General features: G+C 36.9%; 1 protein-coding gene across 4 annotated transcripts; it reads right to left on the bottom strand.

The window, feature by feature from the left end:
• Positions 1-791: 791 nt before the first annotated feature.
• LOC131792302 (CAP-Gly domain-containing linker protein 3) lies at positions 792-19,531 on the bottom strand. Of its 4 annotated transcripts, XM_066165939.1 has the most exons (22): positions 19,308-19,531; positions 18,059-18,221; positions 15,243-15,428; positions 13,075-13,182; positions 12,592-12,656; positions 11,678-11,765; positions 10,935-11,019; positions 10,493-10,548; positions 10,194-10,308; positions 9,435-9,523; positions 8,728-8,797; positions 8,422-8,525; positions 7,818-7,889; positions 7,115-7,250; positions 6,371-6,600; positions 6,155-6,231; positions 5,318-5,440; positions 4,680-4,925; positions 4,457-4,532; positions 3,477-3,579; positions 2,588-2,633; positions 792-1,842 (listed from the first exon to the last, which is right to left on the bottom strand). In XM_066165939.1, exons 1-22 carry the CDS (start codon positions 19,325-19,327, stop codon positions 1,740-1,742), a joined length of 2,361 nt encoding a protein of 786 aa, XP_066022036.1. In that variant the 5' UTR covers positions 19,328-19,531; the 3' UTR covers positions 792-1,739. The 4 variants fall into 4 exon arrangements, with proteins under 4 accessions (XP_066022036.1, XP_066022037.1, XP_066022038.1 ...); XM_066165940.1 differs by lacking the exons at positions 18,059-18,221; positions 19,308-19,531 and adding an exon at positions 16,945-17,067 and having other exon boundaries at positions 793-1,842; XM_066165941.1 differs by lacking the exons at positions 18,059-18,221; positions 19,308-19,531 and adding an exon at positions 16,945-17,027 and having other exon boundaries at positions 793-1,842; positions 15,243-15,424.
• Positions 19,532-20,317: the final 786 nt, after the last annotated feature.

The raw sequence follows: 20,317 nt of genomic DNA on the forward strand, positions 1-20,317 counted from the left end.
GAGACAAAGCAGTCATTTATAATAAAAGGCATAAAGGTAACTACATTTAAAACGGTTGAGAATAACCCATACCGACGGGTACATTAATACGAAACATTTGATTTCATAATAACTCTTCGATGTGCATGGAAAGACACAATATATCTGCATAAAAAAATAATTATTCACGGATTCATTAGTTAAATGATCGCTAAAAACATACCAATCACAAGATGTTTTCTATAGTTTGTGTATACTACAACAAGCATAGGCAGAATAAGGGACCGTAATCACGTCAAATTTCAACAGCTAAAGCTTGCTAAGTATTTCGGATGTAATTTACCGTAAAAACATTGCTTTCGTTTTCACCTATATTGCAACGAAAGTGTTTATAGTGATCTAATATACTTTTTTAGAATTTTCTCTGGCCTTCAAGCATTATTTGAGCCGTTTGGATTCTGAGCGTACAATATTGCGAAAAGAGGTATTTCCTTTAAATAACACTGTCAAAGAATCGAACCACAAATTGACACAGTGAATACTAAATTTCAGACACAACCAACTTCAAAACTCTTGATACTCATAAGTTTTTCTTATAATTAAATTTTATAATTCTAGTTATTTAATTTCTTTTATCTTCTTTCCCTTTTTTTCTCTTATTTTTTGCATTTGTGAGCAAACTATCGTCACACAGCAATATAAATATTTGCGATGAGGGAAGGGCGATGCGAAAAATGTCGGAAACGAAATTGGAAACATTCCCACCCGTGTAATTGGCGTGAAGCGTAAAGTATGTCGCAAAATTAAAATGGACATCACTGACTTAACTTGATCTTTTTTATTGTTTGTTATGCGTATATAATAAATATATGATATACCACGCCATAACTATTCACTCTATGAGCTTAAAAATATACCTCTTTAATCCTTTAGAGGACAATAATATGTCGACTTTAAATATTTAATTCACGTAAAAGAAGCGGGTTCAGTTTTAAAATTAAAACAGACACGACTTACACCAGCTACAGCTTTAAAATTAAACAGGATAAAAACTCATGCTGGAGCTCAAAATAAGATCAGAAATTAATCTATGACTTCCTTGTAAAGAAGGCAGATACTCTAAAACTCCACAAAACAAAAACGTCTTTCAAAGTTGCACTCAGAATTTTAACGCAACTCAAATCAGCCTTTGTTTCTTTTCCAGATAGACATTAAAAATTGTTGTTGTTTTCTTTCCTTTCGCAAAAAAAAACAAAAAAACATTAGAATGGAAGCCATTGAGACCAAAAACGAGGAAGTGTAAGATCTATGCCCATTTGTTGCATTAATTACTTCACAGGTCATTTGATATCAATTTCTTAGCTTTAGCTTGGCGACGGGCAAAATAGACATTATTTAACGTATGTAATCAGTTGGCGAATAAAAAGCTGTAAAATTTGATGTAACTTTTATATTTTTATAATAACAAGGACTTTTAGAGAATAGTAGTTCTGGTTACTTATCTAATATATCGCATTTCAAATCTATTATAGTTGTGTATGGTTTAAAAATTTATTGTTGATAACGTCGTATCATAAATCTGTCGGCCGCACATCCCCGAGAAAGTGAAGACATAGGTGTAAACGTCAAAAGATGTCTTCGGAAAGTCTTCGGCAAATCCTCTCAAACGAAGAACCCATCAATCACGTAAACCGAGCGTTCTCCTGACTGAATCGTCGGCAATAATCAGTTCCTCTCAGGAATGCTTTTCGTAAACAGTGTCACGAAAACACCCCGGATTCCATCTCGCTGATTAACTTGGCACAGTTAATTCCTCTACAAGTGGCGCGGTTTGGGCGAACCATAAGGCCGTGTTGTGGTTTGCTGTAAAGTTATGTTAATGGTATTTTTCGAGTTAATTTCGGCTGTAGCATATACTCTTGGAATTAAGTCTTTTCAAGTTCGATTGAAATGGAAATCTCGACTTTAAACTCGCTAGACGGCAAATTTTGTTGAATGTCAATTCCTTAGGATTCAACGAGCAGCCACGAACCACTGAAGTGGCAAATGCAACGTTGCCTTTGATTTGAAGGTCGTAACCAAGTTTTCAGGCGGGACAGGGGGTACAACATAGTTTTCTTGGTATTTAGGAGCATGCCGATTTGTTGATGTTGTTGTTGACAATAGGCCGGAAAGGAGGGGGATAACCTGCCTAATCGTGGTCGAAAATAGCCCGCGTTTACATGTAATCTCATTACCCCGAGATCTCGGAATGAAGGTCTTTGAGGTTGTTGCATGGTCGCCAAGCGTATAAAAAGACAAAATGGCGAGCGAACGCTGCTTTTTGGCTGTCAATACCCTTTTCCTTTCATTCGGTGCTCTTGTTGCGACTTTTCAGTGCTTTTTTTTTCATTTTTTTGCAGCTTTTTTTTTCATTTTTTTGCAGCTTTTTTTTCATTTTTTTGCAGCTTTTTTTTTCATTTTTTTGCAGCTTTTTTTTTCATTTTTTTGCAGCTTTTTTTTTCATTTTTTTGCAGCTTTTTATTTCTTGTTAACCCTAATCATAAGCATGAAAAGTTTAACTAAAAATAACGAAGAAAGTAGATAGAAATTAACGCAAAAAACTCACCACGAGAAGTATTTCTTGCCATTGACCGAGCCGTCGTTCTTTCCAACTGCAAAAAAAAAGGTTTTAAATAAACTACTTGATTAGAAAGACTTCGTTCTTCCTAAGCTACAAAAAAAAAGACACTTTCAAGAGAGAGTTCAGTTTACAACTCCAACGAAAACTATTCAGCACATTAAGAAGAAAAAAAATTTCAAGTTTTTTTTCATAAACACGTATGGGAGTGTATAGGTCATGTGAGCATATGAGCCAGACTAACATAACAACAGGAGACAAGTCGAGTTACTATAGCAACAAGCAACATCTCGTCAGAGTATACTATTATCTAAACACGTCCCATGGAATCAACAAAGATAACCTTTTGACAATCGAGGGTTTCTTCAGTCGGCGTTCATTTCCTAAACTCAAGGGTGATACTTTAAGAGGTAATTTCGTTGACGATCGTTCTCGCCCGCTAAAAATTATCATAAGACAAAAAACCCTCCTGGCAAGAAAATACCTGTTTCTGATAGGTATTATTGAAAACTTCGAGTCGATGAAAATCATATTATCACAGAAACGACTATTATTCACATTGATAGACATTTGAGAGACTTTAAGCAAAATAAATTCCCTACCGGCCAAATAGAAGTCTACATTTTTCAAACTTATATATTTTATTTTTTCACGCAACGCTCACGGGAGCAGGACTTAATGTACAGCTGTCGAGGAGACTGGTTGACTACAGGGAAAAACACACGCACGCATGAAAGAGAATCTGACAGACTGCCAAATAAATACTGTTTACCTCTCTGCTGATATAAATGTTCTCAGTGGTTTGAACTATCGGCTGTCATTTTGAGAAAGAGTTTATTACATATTTTAACATTAAAAATAAGGTTTTGTATCGTACCAGGTTTTCTCATTTCTACACCCAACCATTTCCCTTCTGCAAATTCCGCTGGGCCAATGTATCGCACAACGCCTAGTTCGCCGTTAACAAGCACACTTAGACCCTGCAAACAACACAATGAGAATGAAAAAAAGGTAGTTGGGGAGAAAAACATCAAGTAAATTGTAGTTTGTAAAGAACTCAGAATTTTTTCTGTCCCACGCTCGTGACTAGACGAAAAACATTTTCCTCTAAATTATAGTTGAGTTTGCAAATGTGTCAGAATCAATGCAAACTAAATTGTGCAATATAAAAATATCTTGTGGGCGTTACAGTTATAACACGCGGAAATGTTATCCAGGTTTTCGAACATACATCGACTTGGAGTACTGCTATTCTATAGGGTGAAAACTAATTGAATAAATGTTATCCCTCTTTCCGTTTCTCAGTCAGATCCTTGGTATCTATCTATGCCACTAGGTGGGGAGAGCTCCCATTCTAAGTATATTCAGCTATGAGAATTCCGTGTCTTGCCTTGACAGAAATACAACGCAGTGAGCCCTTATCTCAAGGCTCGAAGTCTGCCTTTCCTTCCGAAGGCGCAAGCACGATTGAGGCAAATATATACTTCTTACTAACCGAAATCGTGGTCCTTCAAATTACAGATCGAGTTCTTCCAACCCAGATTTGCGCGGGTCATAAATCCCAGTGGAAAAACGCGGTTCTGTAACTTACAGTACGGACCACGAAATCGAGGTTTGTGGGGTATTTATCTATCTCTGGGTTCAAACAGAGGTGAAGAATTTCAATTTAAAGGAACTTTTGAATTTAGCAGGCCGTGCAGAGAAATACAGCAGCTGAGTTGACCAATCATAACACACCTACTAACTGAGAGATGTGATAATAACTCTTAACTACGCGCAAGCTGTGATTAGGCGATCGAGGAGTGCCTTTGTAGACACACTGTCAATTGTGTGCGGACTACTGAACATTTTATTTACCGTAGTAAGTTGGAATTCTGCTGACCCTTTTCCTTTCTGTTGAGGTAAACTACCCCTCCGTATTGTCTGCAAGCTTCTGAAACGGATCAAGATTTTCATATTTGCAAAAACTGAATTACCATCATTAGCCTTAAATTGTCAGTTATAAATTGTAACTTAGTGATAAGTTTTCAAAACTGTAAGGACAATCAAAGAACCACGAACTAATTTCTAATCTTCATACTTATCAGAAGCAACTGAAGATGCACTGCCTCGTCTTGGTGTTTGTTGGTCCGGGTTGGACTGGGTCGATACTTTCCTCGCGCTACTGTTGAGGTCTGGGTTGGAGTCTGTTTGTGATAAGTCGCTTTGTGATCCGTGTGATCCAGACGCTTGTAATGAATTCTGGGAGCCGAACTTGCTCTTCAGGGCTGGGATTGTTGGGACTGCAAAGCCATTCTGCTCGCTTGTGTGTGTCAGGTCTGATTTCCTAGAAATGGAAAACTATTTAGCTCAAGTATTTCTGAAAGAGAGAAGAGTGACTGGGATCAAATTTCTCCTTAAAGCATCACTGCTGAATAAGACAATTAAAAATAACGAATTGGTCGCAAACTAAACAAGCTCGTGATTGTCAAACTAACTCTCCTCTAAGTACCATAAGATATGTATAAGGAGCAGTATGGAGAATATACATCTTGATGTAAGGGTGTAAAGAGTTAAAGAGTGAGCAAAACACGACAGAGATCATTCTTAAGAAAATCTGAATTATATAGCACGGGTTGGACATTCCATGTGAATAATTTGCAGAGGTTTTCGTAACATCTTTCTACGTGCTCTGCATATCTAACGACAAAGCCTCCTTAAACTAGGAGAGTTACTAACTTAGTGACTTTAGATGGAGGAGCAAACACGCCATGGCTCGGTTTGCAGGCGAAGTATCTGACTCCTGCTACTGAGCCATCGTTCTTGCCAACAGCCTGCTCCAGTTCAATACCGAGCCACAAACTAGAAATTAAAGTTAAAAACAAACTGATGTAATAGATTCTCATTTCTAGTGAGTTCACATACAATTTCTTTACTTGCAAAGAAACTTTGAAAGATCTAAAACTCAATAATTACTGGAAATGTATGAAAATCATATATGTGCACTGCGGTGAAGAAATGAGCGATCCGCGCATCTATGAACATTATGAAACTCGCCTGAAAGGAGTCTTTGATTTCTTTCAGGATCTCTAGGACATTTAACTGGATCATAACAAAAACATTATTATTGCAGAAAGCTCTAGGGAATCTTTAAAATTATACTTGGAATTCAATACTAAGGTACTTTTAAAAGCAACAGCCTAGCAGTTGAGAAAAATAATTTTTAGGATTGTTGAAACCATAGGCACAAATTTTGCAAAACGTATTTGTTTTCTTTTTCGATTTTCTGGTACGCTTTCGGTTCAAGAAATTCAACAGCCATTATTTTATTTGGATTTGAGTTATTACAGTACACTATATCTGCAACTAGAACCTACCAAAATCTTTCGATGAAAACTCACCCTTCAGCAAACTGCATAGGCACAAATTTTGCAAACGTATTTGTTTTTTTTTTCGATTTTCTGGTACGCTTTCGGTTCAAGAAATTCAACAGCCATTATTTTATTTGGATTTGAGTTATTACAGTACACTATATCTGCAACTAGAACCTACCAAAATCTTTCGATGAAAACTCACCCTTCAGCAAACTGCGTTCTTCCCATAAACCTGACAACTCCGTTTTTCTGTCCGGCGACCATGACGTTATCACCAATCTACAATAGAGAGCATAACCTCTGGTTATGAGCGTAGTCTCAGTTATAAATTTTTCACTGTAAAATGTTACTATCATCTTGAATGGCGAAATGCGAGAAAAGGGTCGCAATTAATCACCCGTAACCAAAGGGTACTAACCTGGAAACCTAGTGTTTCGTCGGTTCCATTCACTCGCGGCGAGGGAGCTGGGGAGCCTGATCGAGAGCCTGATCTCGAGTTAGGTCTTGAACTGGACCTCGACGACGGCCGTGAGCCAGACTGAGAGATCTGGGCTTGAGCAATACGAGAGGCAGAGGTTGGTCGGGAATTGGGACGGGAGTTTGGTAAGGAGTCTGCTTTACTTATCTTGGACAGCGGAGCGAAGATACCTGATGATTGAATGCACAAAAATGAGTACCTATATTCAGTGTGGTTGAAAGTCAGGCGGAATCTTTACAAAACAGAACCAAAACAAAGAACCAAACAAACAAACAAACAGACAAAACTAGGCATAGAAAAATAAGGATCTGGGTTGGAGATAATCTAGGTAGCAACAAAAAAAGATGCTGAGAACCTTTACAACATTGATATTATCAACTGTGGAGGATAATCCTGTGAAAGTGGAGTTGTAATCAGAGTTATTTTCATGTAGTGCGCAAAACAGGTATTACAAAAAATGAACATTCTTAAAGCTTTTAACCCCCTAGAAATTTATAATTTAATGTTACTAGGGGTGCATTTTCTCATGATTCATGCAAAATGTACTGACCGATATGTTTGCCTTTTAATGCTTTGAATCAAGTGATAAAATGCAAAGACACTCCAACTTTTTATTGGGTATGCACAATACATTTTCCCCAATATTTTATTGGTACCAGCCTAGTTTGGTATGCTTTACCCTACCATGCTTAGGAGTACATTGGAAGTATGACACTCCCCCCACTGAACCATCATTTTTTCCAATGGGTGTCTCCAGTTCCACACCAGCCCACTCCCCTGAGGCAAAGTCTGTCGGACCACAGAAGCGAAGAATCCCAAACTGCAATGAAATCAATTGACGCTTTCACTCCAATGAGTGACCAAGACAGAGTTTCTCCTTACAATATCAGGAAGATAATGATGAGAACAGAGAAAATTATAAATTGGGAATTGTTGGTTGATTCAAGACCAAATCTCCAAAGTAACTTAAAGGGATTGTATTGCAGGCAGAAAGGAGAATTACTTACTAACAAGGTCTTGGTCTTATCGTTGATACAATCAAATTTTTCAGACAACTATTTGAACAAGTTGCAACAAATTTCAAAAAATTTGTTGCTACTTGTTAGAGGGACAAGTTGTTATGAAGCTTTGTTTGTTGTGTGACTGAGAACTTTATGGACATTGTTGTCCATGAAACAGAGCTCGTCCTGACTTCACCTTACCTTCATGCCATCATTGCAGCAATAAAATCCTTGAATGGATTGCACTAACTTTCTTATAAAGTAGTACATATGAAGTGGTTTGCTGCAATGACCATTCACAATACATCTTTTCCCATTGTATCATCCTTTCCAAGAAGTCTTAAGAAATTTGTAAATGAAAGCAACTAAATCATATAATTATGTACCTTACTTCCTCCAATACACACTTGATCACCAATTTTAAGTCCCATAGAAGCCAAAGTAGACGGAACCTCATTCTAAAAGGTAACAAATGTACATACAAAATTGATTTTGAAATTGTTGAGTACAATGCAATGAAGGTAAAACAAATTGCATCATCAATACTATTGATAACACTTCAAATAACAACTAGCACTGTTGATGAAAGTTTGAAAAACAAATTTGCATCATTATCAATATGAATATTAGATAATTATTTTTTTCATTACTATTAATGCACAGAGTGCATCTCAGAATATATCATCACAACGAGCTACAAATTTCATGAAAAGTCCAGTCAGACTGGAACATCTTATTATCATTAGGTATATATACTGTGTTGCCAAAATGATTTTTAGAAACCAAATTGTGATACAAATTAGGTGGTACACTGACAAGCCTCCATGCTGAAAATTGAGCTACAAACATTCAGAAAAGCTGGCACATTTTTCAGAGTAAACAGTGAAATGTGCAGTTGCAGGCTTATTTTGACAACCCTGCATACAAACTATCATCTTCATTTGATAGTATAGAGCCTTATGTATAAATGATATATTTTTGTAGCCATACCTCTTGATCTTGCATAGGGTTAAGTGGAGGCTCAGCTTCTGAGAGAAGTCTTGTCAGCTTGTCAGCAACAATTGCTGGTTCTGAATCTTGTTCATACACTGCAGCTGTACAAAGATAGGTAACTTACTGCATAAGAATATGGAAAGTTAACAAAATATTCTACAAAAATCCTCAGTCAGAGTGTATCATCTCAAAATTAAAATTCAATACCAGACTATCCCTTTTGTTTAAGCAGGAACAATTTAAGATGAAATTAACAAATTCTACTCCTCCAATAAAATATTTATGACTGCTCTTTACTCTTACCATCAGGAATACAGTGCAAAGCTAGTCTGTTAAGTTTGTCTCTCAAAGATGCATCTGCTCCATGCTGAAGCTGAAATACATTAACAGTGATATGATACTGTTTAAAATTTTACTAGGTATAAAAAGCTCATGTCTCATACAGTGATAAAAACCAAATTAAAAAGAAAAAGATTGGCTGTTTTAATCAGTTGATTGAATATTTTCTTTAACAGATGTATAATTTCAGGTAAATAATCACAGTCAAACCTTGGTCATCTTAGGGGCAGGCGACACTGGCAAAAAATTAGGCAAGGGGGTAGGGGTGTGACATGACTTTTTTTCCACTGAGTAGGAAAAATCAATTACAGTTTTGAACTGTTTTGAAATAATGGTTAGTATACAGATTCTACTAGACACATTAAAGATTTATCAAATGATTAGAGAAAATTTAATCAAAAGAAAACCAGACAGGTAAAGTCAGCATATCAATTTCTAAAAAGTTCACTGGACCTTTTCTCTTCAAAATATTTTATTTCCTTCCTTGAGAAATAAAGCTACCAGGGGTTATTTGCTTTGGAAAATTGTCACACCCTTTAATAAACTGTTCAGAGGTTGGTGTTTGGACCATGCCCTGGGACAAAATAAGTGGAAACTGTAGAGAAGTGGCCATGAGTGAGGGTTCAACTGTATTATTTAAATTAAAAAATGTAATCTTAGTGGGCGCTTACTAAACACTTGGCTCCTTCTAGGCAGAGATTACTTGCAGCAATGTGCAGAGATGTGCCATTATCAAATTCTTTACACCGAGTATCAACATCTGCAAGTAAAAAAAAGAACAAGCATTATAACAATAAACCAGTTGTCTGGTTGAGATACTTCTTTTGATACTGTAGGTTGGGTAGAATCCTATGAAAACACATATTCCAGTGCAACAAGCTGCAACCATTTGGCCGTCATGTTGAGAAAAAGAATTTGGCATCTAAAATTGCACAATGAATTGCTGGTTTGGAAACTGTGTTCATTGGTTGTTTAAAATAAGTAGTTGTTTCCTTTTATCACTCCTTGTTTATAATTTCTCAGGCTAATTAATTCCAAAAAATCCTATGCTTAGACACACATTTTCTTGAAACTGCTATTGAAAAGTATAAAAAAAAGGGCTTTGCCTCGTAACTCTCTAGTCAACCCTTTAACTCCCATGAGGGATCAAGACAGAATTTCTCCTTACAGAATACAATATCAAGCAGAAAAGTGATGAGAATGAAGAAAAATATCAGTTAGGGGATTATAAGTTGATCCAATACCAAATTCTCCAAACTAACATCAGAAGTATGGGAGATAGTAAGGATAATTACTAATGAGATCTTGGGAGTTAAAGGGTTAATGACCTATACAGTGTCCCTTGGGTTTTTATTAAAGAGGGTTCAAGAAACAATGAATATTTCAGTAAATGGATTTCTTTCAGTTCAATATAGCTCTTTAAAACATACCTCTTGCATTAGAAGCCTTCAGGAGAACTCTAAGGATTGGTGCAGCATCAAAGAAGGATGCATAATGTAAAGGGAGCATGTCAGTCCAGCGACACTTCTGACTAACATCACTACCCTGTGCAGGTTAATAATGAGATAATGGTAATTGTTACTGAATACAACTGATGAAATCAGAAAAACCTCTTTTAAAAATTGTATATGATTCTATAGCCACCTTACATACAAATTATTTTATGCATGCTCATAAAAATAGTGTATTTCAAGGGAGAAGTAACAAGAATTGATTTAACTGTTCTTACCTTAGAGATCAGTGAACTGACAACACTACTTGCAGCTCCAACATCACCAACACCAACTACAAAACAATGCCAATGAAATCAAAGAGGATGCTCCAGTCTTATAAGAGAAAGATCCCACAGGCAGAGAGAAGAAGGCTTTCTAAGATGCCTATGACCCACAGGCATGCCTGTTGTACCCTACCTTTTCCAACCTTAACCAACCGTCTAAAAAATTTAACCCTTTAACCCCTAAGAGTGACTGACATCTAATTTCTCCTTACAGTCTCACCCCTGAATCAAACATTTAGGTCATGAGAATAATTGAAAAGGATAAAAGCAAAATCTCCTCATCAGCACCATAGGAAATGTATAGAAAACAGTACTGGGAATGTGTATACTGATCTTAGGGTGTAAAGGGTCAGGTCAATTATTTTCTTACTGACTACTGAGTGTAAAAGTATACCTGCACCAGCTTTGCAAGCATAATGCAGCAATGTCATGTCTGTCAAACCATCCCGATCATCAACATGAGCACCTCGTCTTAATACCTGAAAGTTAGAGGGTGAATGAAGGTGAACAACCTGTAATGATTTGAATATTTTAAAAACAATCTGAGTTTTAACAAATCGATACAAAAATTATAAACTTAGACATTGGGCTTGCTAAGTCTACCATTTTTCTTGATCATAAACTACATGCATGAGATTTCCCATGAATCATCTGTGATTAAGTCAGAACAAAACATGTCAGCAACATGCAGAACTCAGGATAGAGGTACCACTATGCAAAAAGGAATAGTATTAATCTTCCATGACATCGAGACATTGATAATGCATTAAGAAAGGTAATGGAACTGGTTACACCTCATGGAATGTAAATTTGATTCCTAAAATCCCTCAACTAAGCAAGGTAAAACTCCATGCCTTTGTCTGTAGTCTTGTGACTTCCTCTAAGAGTTCCATGTGGTGCTAATAAATTTTTACTGATTTCTTTCCACTCATATGAGAGACTTGTGGTGCTAATAAATTTTTACTGATTTCTTTCCACTCATATGAGAGACTTAACCGGAAAAAGGATAGCTTGTTGTTCAACTATTAATGTAACTGTAATTAAAGGCAACCTTAAAAAATCCAATCTTAGCTCAGATAGAAATTGTGTGCTTTTGTGTACACAGCTCACAGGCACATACAAATCCCTCTAGCTCACCTCTCTAATAAACATTTCAATGTTCTGTTGAACTTGTGGTACCCATTGTCTCATAATTGCAAAAATCTCTGAGATGGTTGTCTTTGGTCTACAAGAAATGATAATTCAAGTTTGAGAATACCAATACCACAGCTGGAGGTGCAACTGATCTGAGCAAACTGATGTTTAAATTACATTTTATAACAATTTTTACTAAAGCCAATTTTAGAGTTGTTACAAAGTGCTGCCTCTCAAAGTTAAATTAAGAGACACTGCATAACCAGGGTTTTATTGTCCACTATGTGAATTTTAATTTTATGCAATTATACAATATTATCAAAATAGAAGGGTTTCATTTTGCTATTTCAGGGAGTTAAGTCAACTGAGGCTATGCTTCCTGTTTCAGCATAACATTACATGAACCAATGAAATACACATCCGTTGGAAAGATGCAGTTGAATTAATGAAAAGAGTAATCATGGTCAGTCATTTCCTTTAACCAAGAGTATAACCTACTTTTTATGGCTCATTTTACATAACTAAAATGGATTGAAATTTAATGATAATGACAAGTTTCACAAAAATATATCAACTTCATTGACTTGGGAATCACCTCAACCCTTTCAGTCCCGAGATCTTGTTAGAAATTCTCCTTACTACTGCCCGTACAATTTTTATAATATAAGTTCAGAGAATTTGTTATTGGACCAATTAATAATCCCCTCATTGAATTTTTTTTTCTTATAACTTGTCTGCTTGATATTGAATTAATTTGATGCTGTAAGAAGAAATTCCCTCTTGGTCACTCATGGGAGTTACAGGGTTAATTGTAAATCTTCTTGTAAACAAGGGTGTGAATGTTGAGTCATGGGTAGCTTACACTAATGCAGTATATTGCAATAGATTTATCAAAAACCAAGATTGTATAAACTTACTCTAAAAGAATATCTTGACAGCCAGGACAGTTTGGATCAAAGAAGGTTAACTCTAGCTTCCTACACTGCAAAAAAATGAACAAGCAAGGTAAAAAGATATGATAATAACTATTTTGTTTTCTTGCTTGAAAGAATTCACAAGTATGAAAAATTAACTAGACCTTCCATTGAAATCTAAGGTATTGTGTTACCTGAATTGAAAGACTTTTAATTGACAATTTATAAATGCCTAGATATATAAATCCGCCTTTTCTATATTAAGGATAATTATTTTTATTTGCCAATTGGTAACTCAATTAAATGTGACAAAATTTCAACTTATTGGAGTTTTCTTTAAGCTGTTATAATCGTGAATAATTAATGGTATTTGCTTGCCGTTTGAACAAAGACTAAGAACTTGTTAAAATTCAATAAACACAAGCTTGTTTGGTTTTACGTTAATTTTTGTTTCAAGTGCTTTTCATAGTTGTTAGACAAACTTACGTTTTCGCACAAAGGAGGGTCTGCTGGCGGATGAGAAATTGGCTTATCACGAGCCGGCATTACAAAATCGGTCACCACAAATCCTGAAGATAAGTTGGATGCCTTTTCCTGAAAATATAAACACAAAGTCATCAAGCGTTTCGTCTCGCACGAGTTTGTTTACATCCAATAAAACCACGAAACAAATCGACGAAAATTCCTACTTACCACCACACGTAATTAGTCACCTCGTAATTGATTACAAAAAATCACTTTTCACAATTTCTTGATTAGGGAATGTAAAAAAACCACTAGTTCCCTAGACTCAAAGTTTTACCAACATTTGTTGACATAACTTCACATCGGACGAACTGGTGAAGTACTGTAGCGATTAATCGCATTAATTTAAGGCAAACCAGTGTTTGAATTTTCTTTCAACCCTGAAAAACTCTTTAACACCTTTGTAAATGAAAATGAATTTGTCTCAAACAAACAAAATTCTCAAAGGTATCTCAAAACTGTAAACCTATTTTCCTTAAGTTAAACAGGCAGGCCATGACGACATATTCTAAAATCCTTCTCTAACACACAATGAAATAGGACGAAAAATAATTCACGGCTACAAATTGAAATGCGTCCTGCACTTAAATAGATGTCTTACCTTCCCAGGCATTGTAAAATAAAACCAAAATTGTAGAGAAAACGAACTTTGAGTGCAATTTTATCGGAACATTTCCAACGCGTCCAGAATGTTTTTGGAGGGAATCTATAAATTCTGACGAAAGCCGCTGGCCGATAAATTCACAACTCACGGCGCCTAAACATTTCCCCTGTATTGGCTTCTCTATCTTTCAGAAGAAATGTGGTGAAAGTACGAAGGATTTTTCGTCACAGGAAGTTGGTAAAACGTGCTGACCGAAGTTACAGTCCTTCAGGAATTACTTTTGTCAAATACCAACAATATTGGATCAAAACGTTCGTAATTGTTCTCATATATAATCCGCACCGGCTGTAATTTGACCTTTAAAACTGTTAATCATTTTAGTTTTCTTTTTCGACCATTCGAAGATGGGAATTTAATCGAATTTGGTGACTTCTTAATGAGAGAATGTTTCAGTGGCGTCCCAAGAGAAAAAAAAATTCTAGTAAGATCAGAATAAAAGTTAATTATGAAGGAAATCGCCGACCGCGCCTTTAATCTTTGTCGTTTCCTTTTCTATCTACTTTCCTGTGTTTATAGATAAAGGATAAAAATCACGAAATTTCTTTAATCTGCGAAGAATTTATTTTGAAAAAAGGAGCAAATTCTGGTACAAAGTGACGACAGAAGATCACAAAGCAGTCATGTCATCAAAGAGAAGGGAGGAGAGAACGTGTTTGAACACGGGTTTCCATTAGTGCCAGACAACCGCGATTTAGTCGTTAACTAAAATGCAGTCTTTCTACATTCGACTTGCTAAATGTATGTTGAATCTCATTTATGACCAAACTTGATATTGCATATCACTCAGTACAAAAATGCTATCTCATCTCGCGAAGCATTCCTATCAAGTGACATCATATATTTCAAAAATCGCTCGAGTAAACTTGATCTGCCAATATCAAAACATTTACGACAGAGGGATTACCGATCATAGTACAGTAACTGTTACGGGTTTAAGGTTAGTAAACGAGACGGGGGCGATAATGACCCAGAGCAAAAAAGGGAGGCGGGACGGGCTGCGGGAAGAACGCTTCAGAAGCCTTTTTCTGAAAAAGGTCTTTTAGCCCACACGTGACCACTTGAGGCAATCCTGCTGACAGATAAGAGGTTGTAGAAGGTTCTAATCTACAATCAAGCTCAAGATCTTCTATCGAAAACTTTTACGAACATTCTTTACGAAACCGCTAATTATTCTTTCTCCCTTTTCCGCTTTGCGCTGTTGACGCAAACCCTTTTCTGACTGCATGCCTAGAAGAGGCTCACTTCAAATTCGTGATTTAACCGGAAATGAACGCACTTGTACGCCTTAGAATGAACTTAAATTCTTGACACTTCAAACGAATAAGTCCTCAGGAGCAGGAGTACTGTAATTTTTCGTCGATTCTATAGCCAGAGGATGCATTTATAAGGCGTCAAATCACTCACCTAATTTTCTAACCACAGTTTTCTAATTACATTTTTCATATTTGAACGGTTTGTCACTCACTGGGGTGTCCATGTCAGGTAGCAGGGGGTGCTCCCATCGACTCTCCCCAGTCACTGAGTTGAAGTAGTACAATCTGCCGCTGTGAGTATTGGACGAACACAAGCTCCAGTTGTCCGGTAGACTGGATTCGAACCTTCGACGAGCTTCCAAGTCATCGTTGAATTCCACTTCCATTTCGTAATCTGACTAAAAAAAAAAGAGGAGGAGTAGTGAGACTCTTTAACAACAATAAAAATAGCGCTAGTGGACTTTACTCGTCATAACTAATATTGTGATCTTCTAAAACAATCGCAAAATATACAACTTTTGTTGAGACATTGAACAATATCAAGAGATATGTACATTGTCTTGACAATATACATGTATCTAGAATCTTTATAGTTATGTACAAAAATACGTCAATACTTTGTAATGTGTGCTTCGCATTCTATAGAATTTTGTCAACGTTGAACGCGTGTTGTTGATGTTGTAGTTGTTTCAGTCTATTTGTTACTTCATATCATGTCAGGTCGAGTAACAGAGTAGTTTCAGGTTTAAAAACTTCGCTCAAAGACATCCACATGCCACAGGCCACCGTTAAGTGTCCTTATACTCCGACTCAAGACGCAGAGGACCCCCCCCCCCCTCTATTAAAAAAATTCTCATCTCTATCAGATTAAACTACGGAGAAAACTTAACTGGTGATAACTCAAACTTTTTTACCACAAGTATTCATTTTAATATTTATGCAGTATGCTTTGCAACTATTCACCGAAGTAGAGGTGGCTAGTGATGGATATTTACCGCTAACCACCGACACTAAGGTAAATAGTTGTTTCAGTATATACTATAGTACAGCACAAAAAGATAATTCTAAATCACTTATTCTTGCAACGATTACAATATTTTTGGGCGCAAATCCCGCGTGAGTTGCTCAGAGGTGAATCGCAATGGATATATATATTCGGAGTTGGAGTAGCCAATCAGAGCGCTATGCACTGTTTTAGTGTATACTAAATATGAATATTCCGGTGTACTTGGTAGCTGGTGGAACACATATAATGTAACGCAATTGTCGTGTCTTGGACTAAGCTTCTCCGCGGTAACCCAAAATGTAACCAAAAGTGGCAACTGTAAACTCCTCCAATGTTTACTTTTAGTCTGTCAGCTTTTGTTCTGTATCACATTGGTAACTGATAGCGTTTAAGCTAGAATCAAGCTTAATGGTTTTCCTTCCCTTGTCATGCTACTTCATCCTAATTTTTCAATTAATATTTCAACTAGGAAAGTGGTTTGTCATTTTCAAACACGTTTATGTTTGCACGAGTTTCATTGAATAGATATTTCATCCATCTTTTTCAAACTATGCGCTTGAAATCGTGTGACCTCGATTAGATCCACGCCGTTCGATGAGATAGTAATGGCAACCCGTTGTAATCAAAACTACCATACAACTACAATATAACTCAAACGCAGGAAAAATTCCCGCATGTTCAGTAGTTAAACTGATGTGAAAAAAAATCTTTTTTAGGTGGCATGCCTATGTTTTCTCCCACAGTTAAAGAAACTTTACATTTGAACCCCTTAAAGAACTAGGATTTGCGTGAAGTTGAAATTTGTAGTGAAGTCCCAACTGCATACGATACTTTCTCCTGTCAATGCTGAGTGATAAGGGAATGCAAACAACAGCTACTTAACTGAGGAATCTTTCGGAAAGACATACCTGAAGGTCTGTTCGGAAATAATTTACGCCATGTACTCTGATTTAACGGAATCTATCTGCAACGGTTTTGATGAATTCCATGGTAGTCGCTTAACTGATTTTAATAAGACTAACAGAGCTGAATTAAAATCAGTTTGAATGCATAAGTGTCAAATTCATGTTACTTTTTGACAGCAGGAAACAACTATTCTTTGTATTCAATAGATGAAACTAGAATTAGGGAAAGATAATAACATTTGTTGATCGTTTTTCAGCCGATTATATAAACAGCTTGTCTCGTTGTGGAAAAGCTTTGTTTCGATTTTCAGACAAATTTTACGTTCTCATCTAAGTCGCTTTTTTCTCAGACGAGTATAATTGGTTAAAGTTTTTCGTCCACAGCTTAAGTCTTGTAATTAAGTTCCTTTTCCCTACAGACAATAAAATAATCAACAAAACGACAATGCTTTGAACAATTTATTCCTTTGTTTAAGGGATTAAGCCACTTAAGAATATTATTCACGGCGTGGCTCCAAAAGACATTGGCAAACCGTTCGTCGTCACGCTAGCTTGAGCACGAACAGTAGAAGTGTTAGGAGCCCAACGACGGAGCCTATGGCGGTTTCTTGAACAGGTTTCTACCAACATCCTCCCCGTGGGAATAGGAGGGGGTAGCTCGTGTGCCCCCCTTCTATTTTATTGGGTAAAAGGAAGAAGAAGATAAATGCACGTCTCACCTCTCGTGCGCTATTCACGCTTTCTTTGTGCTTACCTGACTAACTGCGCTCGCCTGAGCAACAAAATTCAACGACGCCTGTCCCAAAGCCTATTCCCTGAGTTAGCCTACCACGCAAGCTAAATCTACCCTTCCTCGAGTAAAAAAATAATCCTAGCAGGTGAACTCCAATTTAAGCAATTGCAGAAAACAAGCTAGGAAAAGTTTAGGCTTCAACAGGATTCGAACCTAGGCCCTTTGTCGTGAATGTAGCAAAGAAGACGAAGAATGAATCTTTTTCAGGTGTCTTTTCTGCTAGTTTTTAAATTGCAGCTCACCTGCGAGGATAATTTCTTCACTTGAATTTCATCCGCTGATCAAAATGCGTTTTACTTCATTAAAATTGCAATATATCCTTACTACAAAGTGTATCGGCGTTCCGCGAGAATCTGGCGTGTGGGTGACGTCATTGTCATCTGTGATGCATATAAATGGCGTTGGGGAGTCTATCTGAGCAAGAATGTCAAAAGAAAGATCGGGAATGGTAGAGGCATCCGAATCTTCAGTGTTGAAGTCATCTAAACTAAAAACAAATCAATAGCATGGTAAACGACAATTACAGATGTTTTCAGGGTATACAGAACGTAGATAACTGAAATTTAAACAAGAGGCAAAATACGAGTATTGTAAAGAACCAAAAAAGGAAAAAGAGTGTTTCCATGGGGTTCGGATGCGTAATGGAGTGAGTTTTCTTCTGGATATATGTCCAAGTTCTTAAAGAGCAAGCAACTGTGTTCTAGGGTCCCCAAGAATTTGACGATTTTGAGAAATGTGAAATATTTTAGAATAGATATAACCTGAAATTATATGTAGGAATTATCAAGTTTTTTTTAAGTGATATAGACCTTTAAAGCGGATCAGAGATGTTGCTAGGAAAGTGGCGTCCTTTGGAGTAAACGCACGTGACAACATAAACCAAAGTCGATCCGAAAGCTTACTTAATAAAAAGAGAAACAGGAGGATTTTTGATTTTAGAAACGTACTACACGGTTTTCGTTAATCATGATGCATACAGTCTGTTTACGTCGTTGTCGCCTATGAATGATTAAAATTGACAACTTTAAGGTCATCGATCTTTTAAGGAATCATACTGAGTATTGTTTTACATAAGATAATCGATTTTATCTCATCTTCGTGTGACATTCTATGGTAACTAACGTTGATGAGGCGCATTATGGTACCTTTTGTAATGTTTAGAACTTAGCGCGCTCTTATTCTTGAACAGCTTGAGCACTAAAGCACAGGAGTAACATAGTTTACGTCATACAGAGAAGAGAGACAGATTGCACATAACCTAACGAGCTTATTTCGCGACGTCCTTAAAAAGTGCCTCGATCAAAGAAGTCACAATGCTATTTCATAATTTTGATTTGAGGGAAAAGTGCCTTTTGACCGAAAACGAGGAGATCTGTGAAAAATGTGAAGAGTTAGGAAGATTAAAATGAAGGAACGGTTGGGGAGCGACTTCGACAGGCTTGCAAACCACACAATCTGGAATAATCTTAAGTGTTTCGGTCTGTCTTTTGAGTGATTCTTCCGGCTGACCATTCAGAAAGTCACTGAATGACGAAGAACTTACTAGAATTTTGAATTTCAGATCTAAACTTACCTTAACTCAAGTAGAGACATCTATATGCTGTAAAGTGAGGTGATCAAGTGGTTGTGTTATGAAGTTGAATCAGTCCGGGTCAATTTTGAATACCAACACATTCGCCGCAGCAGTCTTAATTGATTACACTTAGCGACAGTCATTTAAAGACAATCTGCAAATCCTTTTGCAAACATTACACATTAAAAAAACGGCCATTAGCAGCGAATGTGGGAAAGCTGCAATTTGGAGGCCGGTTATAATGTAATACAACACACAAATCAAAATATTGTGTGTTGTATTGTGAAATACGATCTTAAGACCGCACTCTATGTTCTTCCTTTTGATCAAGACCGCACGCTATGATCTTCCTTGTGTTTAAGACATTTCCATAATTACCTCCTCCTTTTTTTTTCTTCTTTGGGCTGCTGATGAAAAAAACATTCTTTGTTTTACATGGCTCTTAAAGATAAAATGCAATTTAACGCCTAACCTGCCCAACAGGCGCTGTATTTTCCTTGATTTTACTCTTTTGTTTATTTATTTTTATATTTTTGCATCATTAATTTAGTCCAACAGAGCATGGAGAGGTGAACATGGCCACAGTGCTATAGTTCAGTGTCCCAATGTAGGCTGAAACAGTGGAAATACCAATATGATAAGTTGCTGTATTAAAAGTGATTCAGGAATAGAAGGCCGGATGACAGTGAGGGACCAGAACAGCGGAAGAATTTTGTTTTTCGGTTCAAGGGCGTCTTAGAATTGAGGTTTGCCTGCCAAACAGGTGTCACTTGTTTGTCGCTTTTCAGGCGAGCGCGCAGAGTGGATCACACGCGAGAGAAGGAGCGCTCGCCTCGTACTTGCGTTCACTCGACAGTGAAGCGCAAAAAGATTACATTGCTGTTCTGCAGCTTAGTAAACGGCAACGCATGTACTGCACCATAAGAATGCAGGTGGCTTATGACTTACCGCCCCTCCCCCCCTAATATCTTGTCTCTCTCAAGAAGCGTTACATGGCGAAAACTGTGGCT

Source organism: Pocillopora verrucosa, chromosome 4 (genome assembly GCF_036669915.1).
Source record: "Pocillopora verrucosa isolate sample1 chromosome 4, ASM3666991v2, whole genome shotgun sequence".
Lineage (NCBI taxonomy): Eukaryota > Metazoa > Cnidaria > Anthozoa > Scleractinia > Pocilloporidae > Pocillopora > Pocillopora verrucosa.

Excerpts from the sequence above, each read along its gene's own strand:
- LOC131792302 (XM_066165939.1), bottom strand. The coding sequence starts at position 19,327 with ATGTCTCTACTTGAGTTAAG. Across the intron at positions 7,890-8,421 it reads ACCCTATGCAAGATCAAGAG|AATGAGGTTCCGTCTACTTT; the intron begins GTATGGCTACAA and ends GTTACCTTTTAG. Across the intron at positions 4,926-5,317 it reads CCTCCATCTAAAGTCACTAA|GAAATCAGACCTGACACACA; the intron begins GTTAGTAACTCT and ends TTCCATTTCTAG.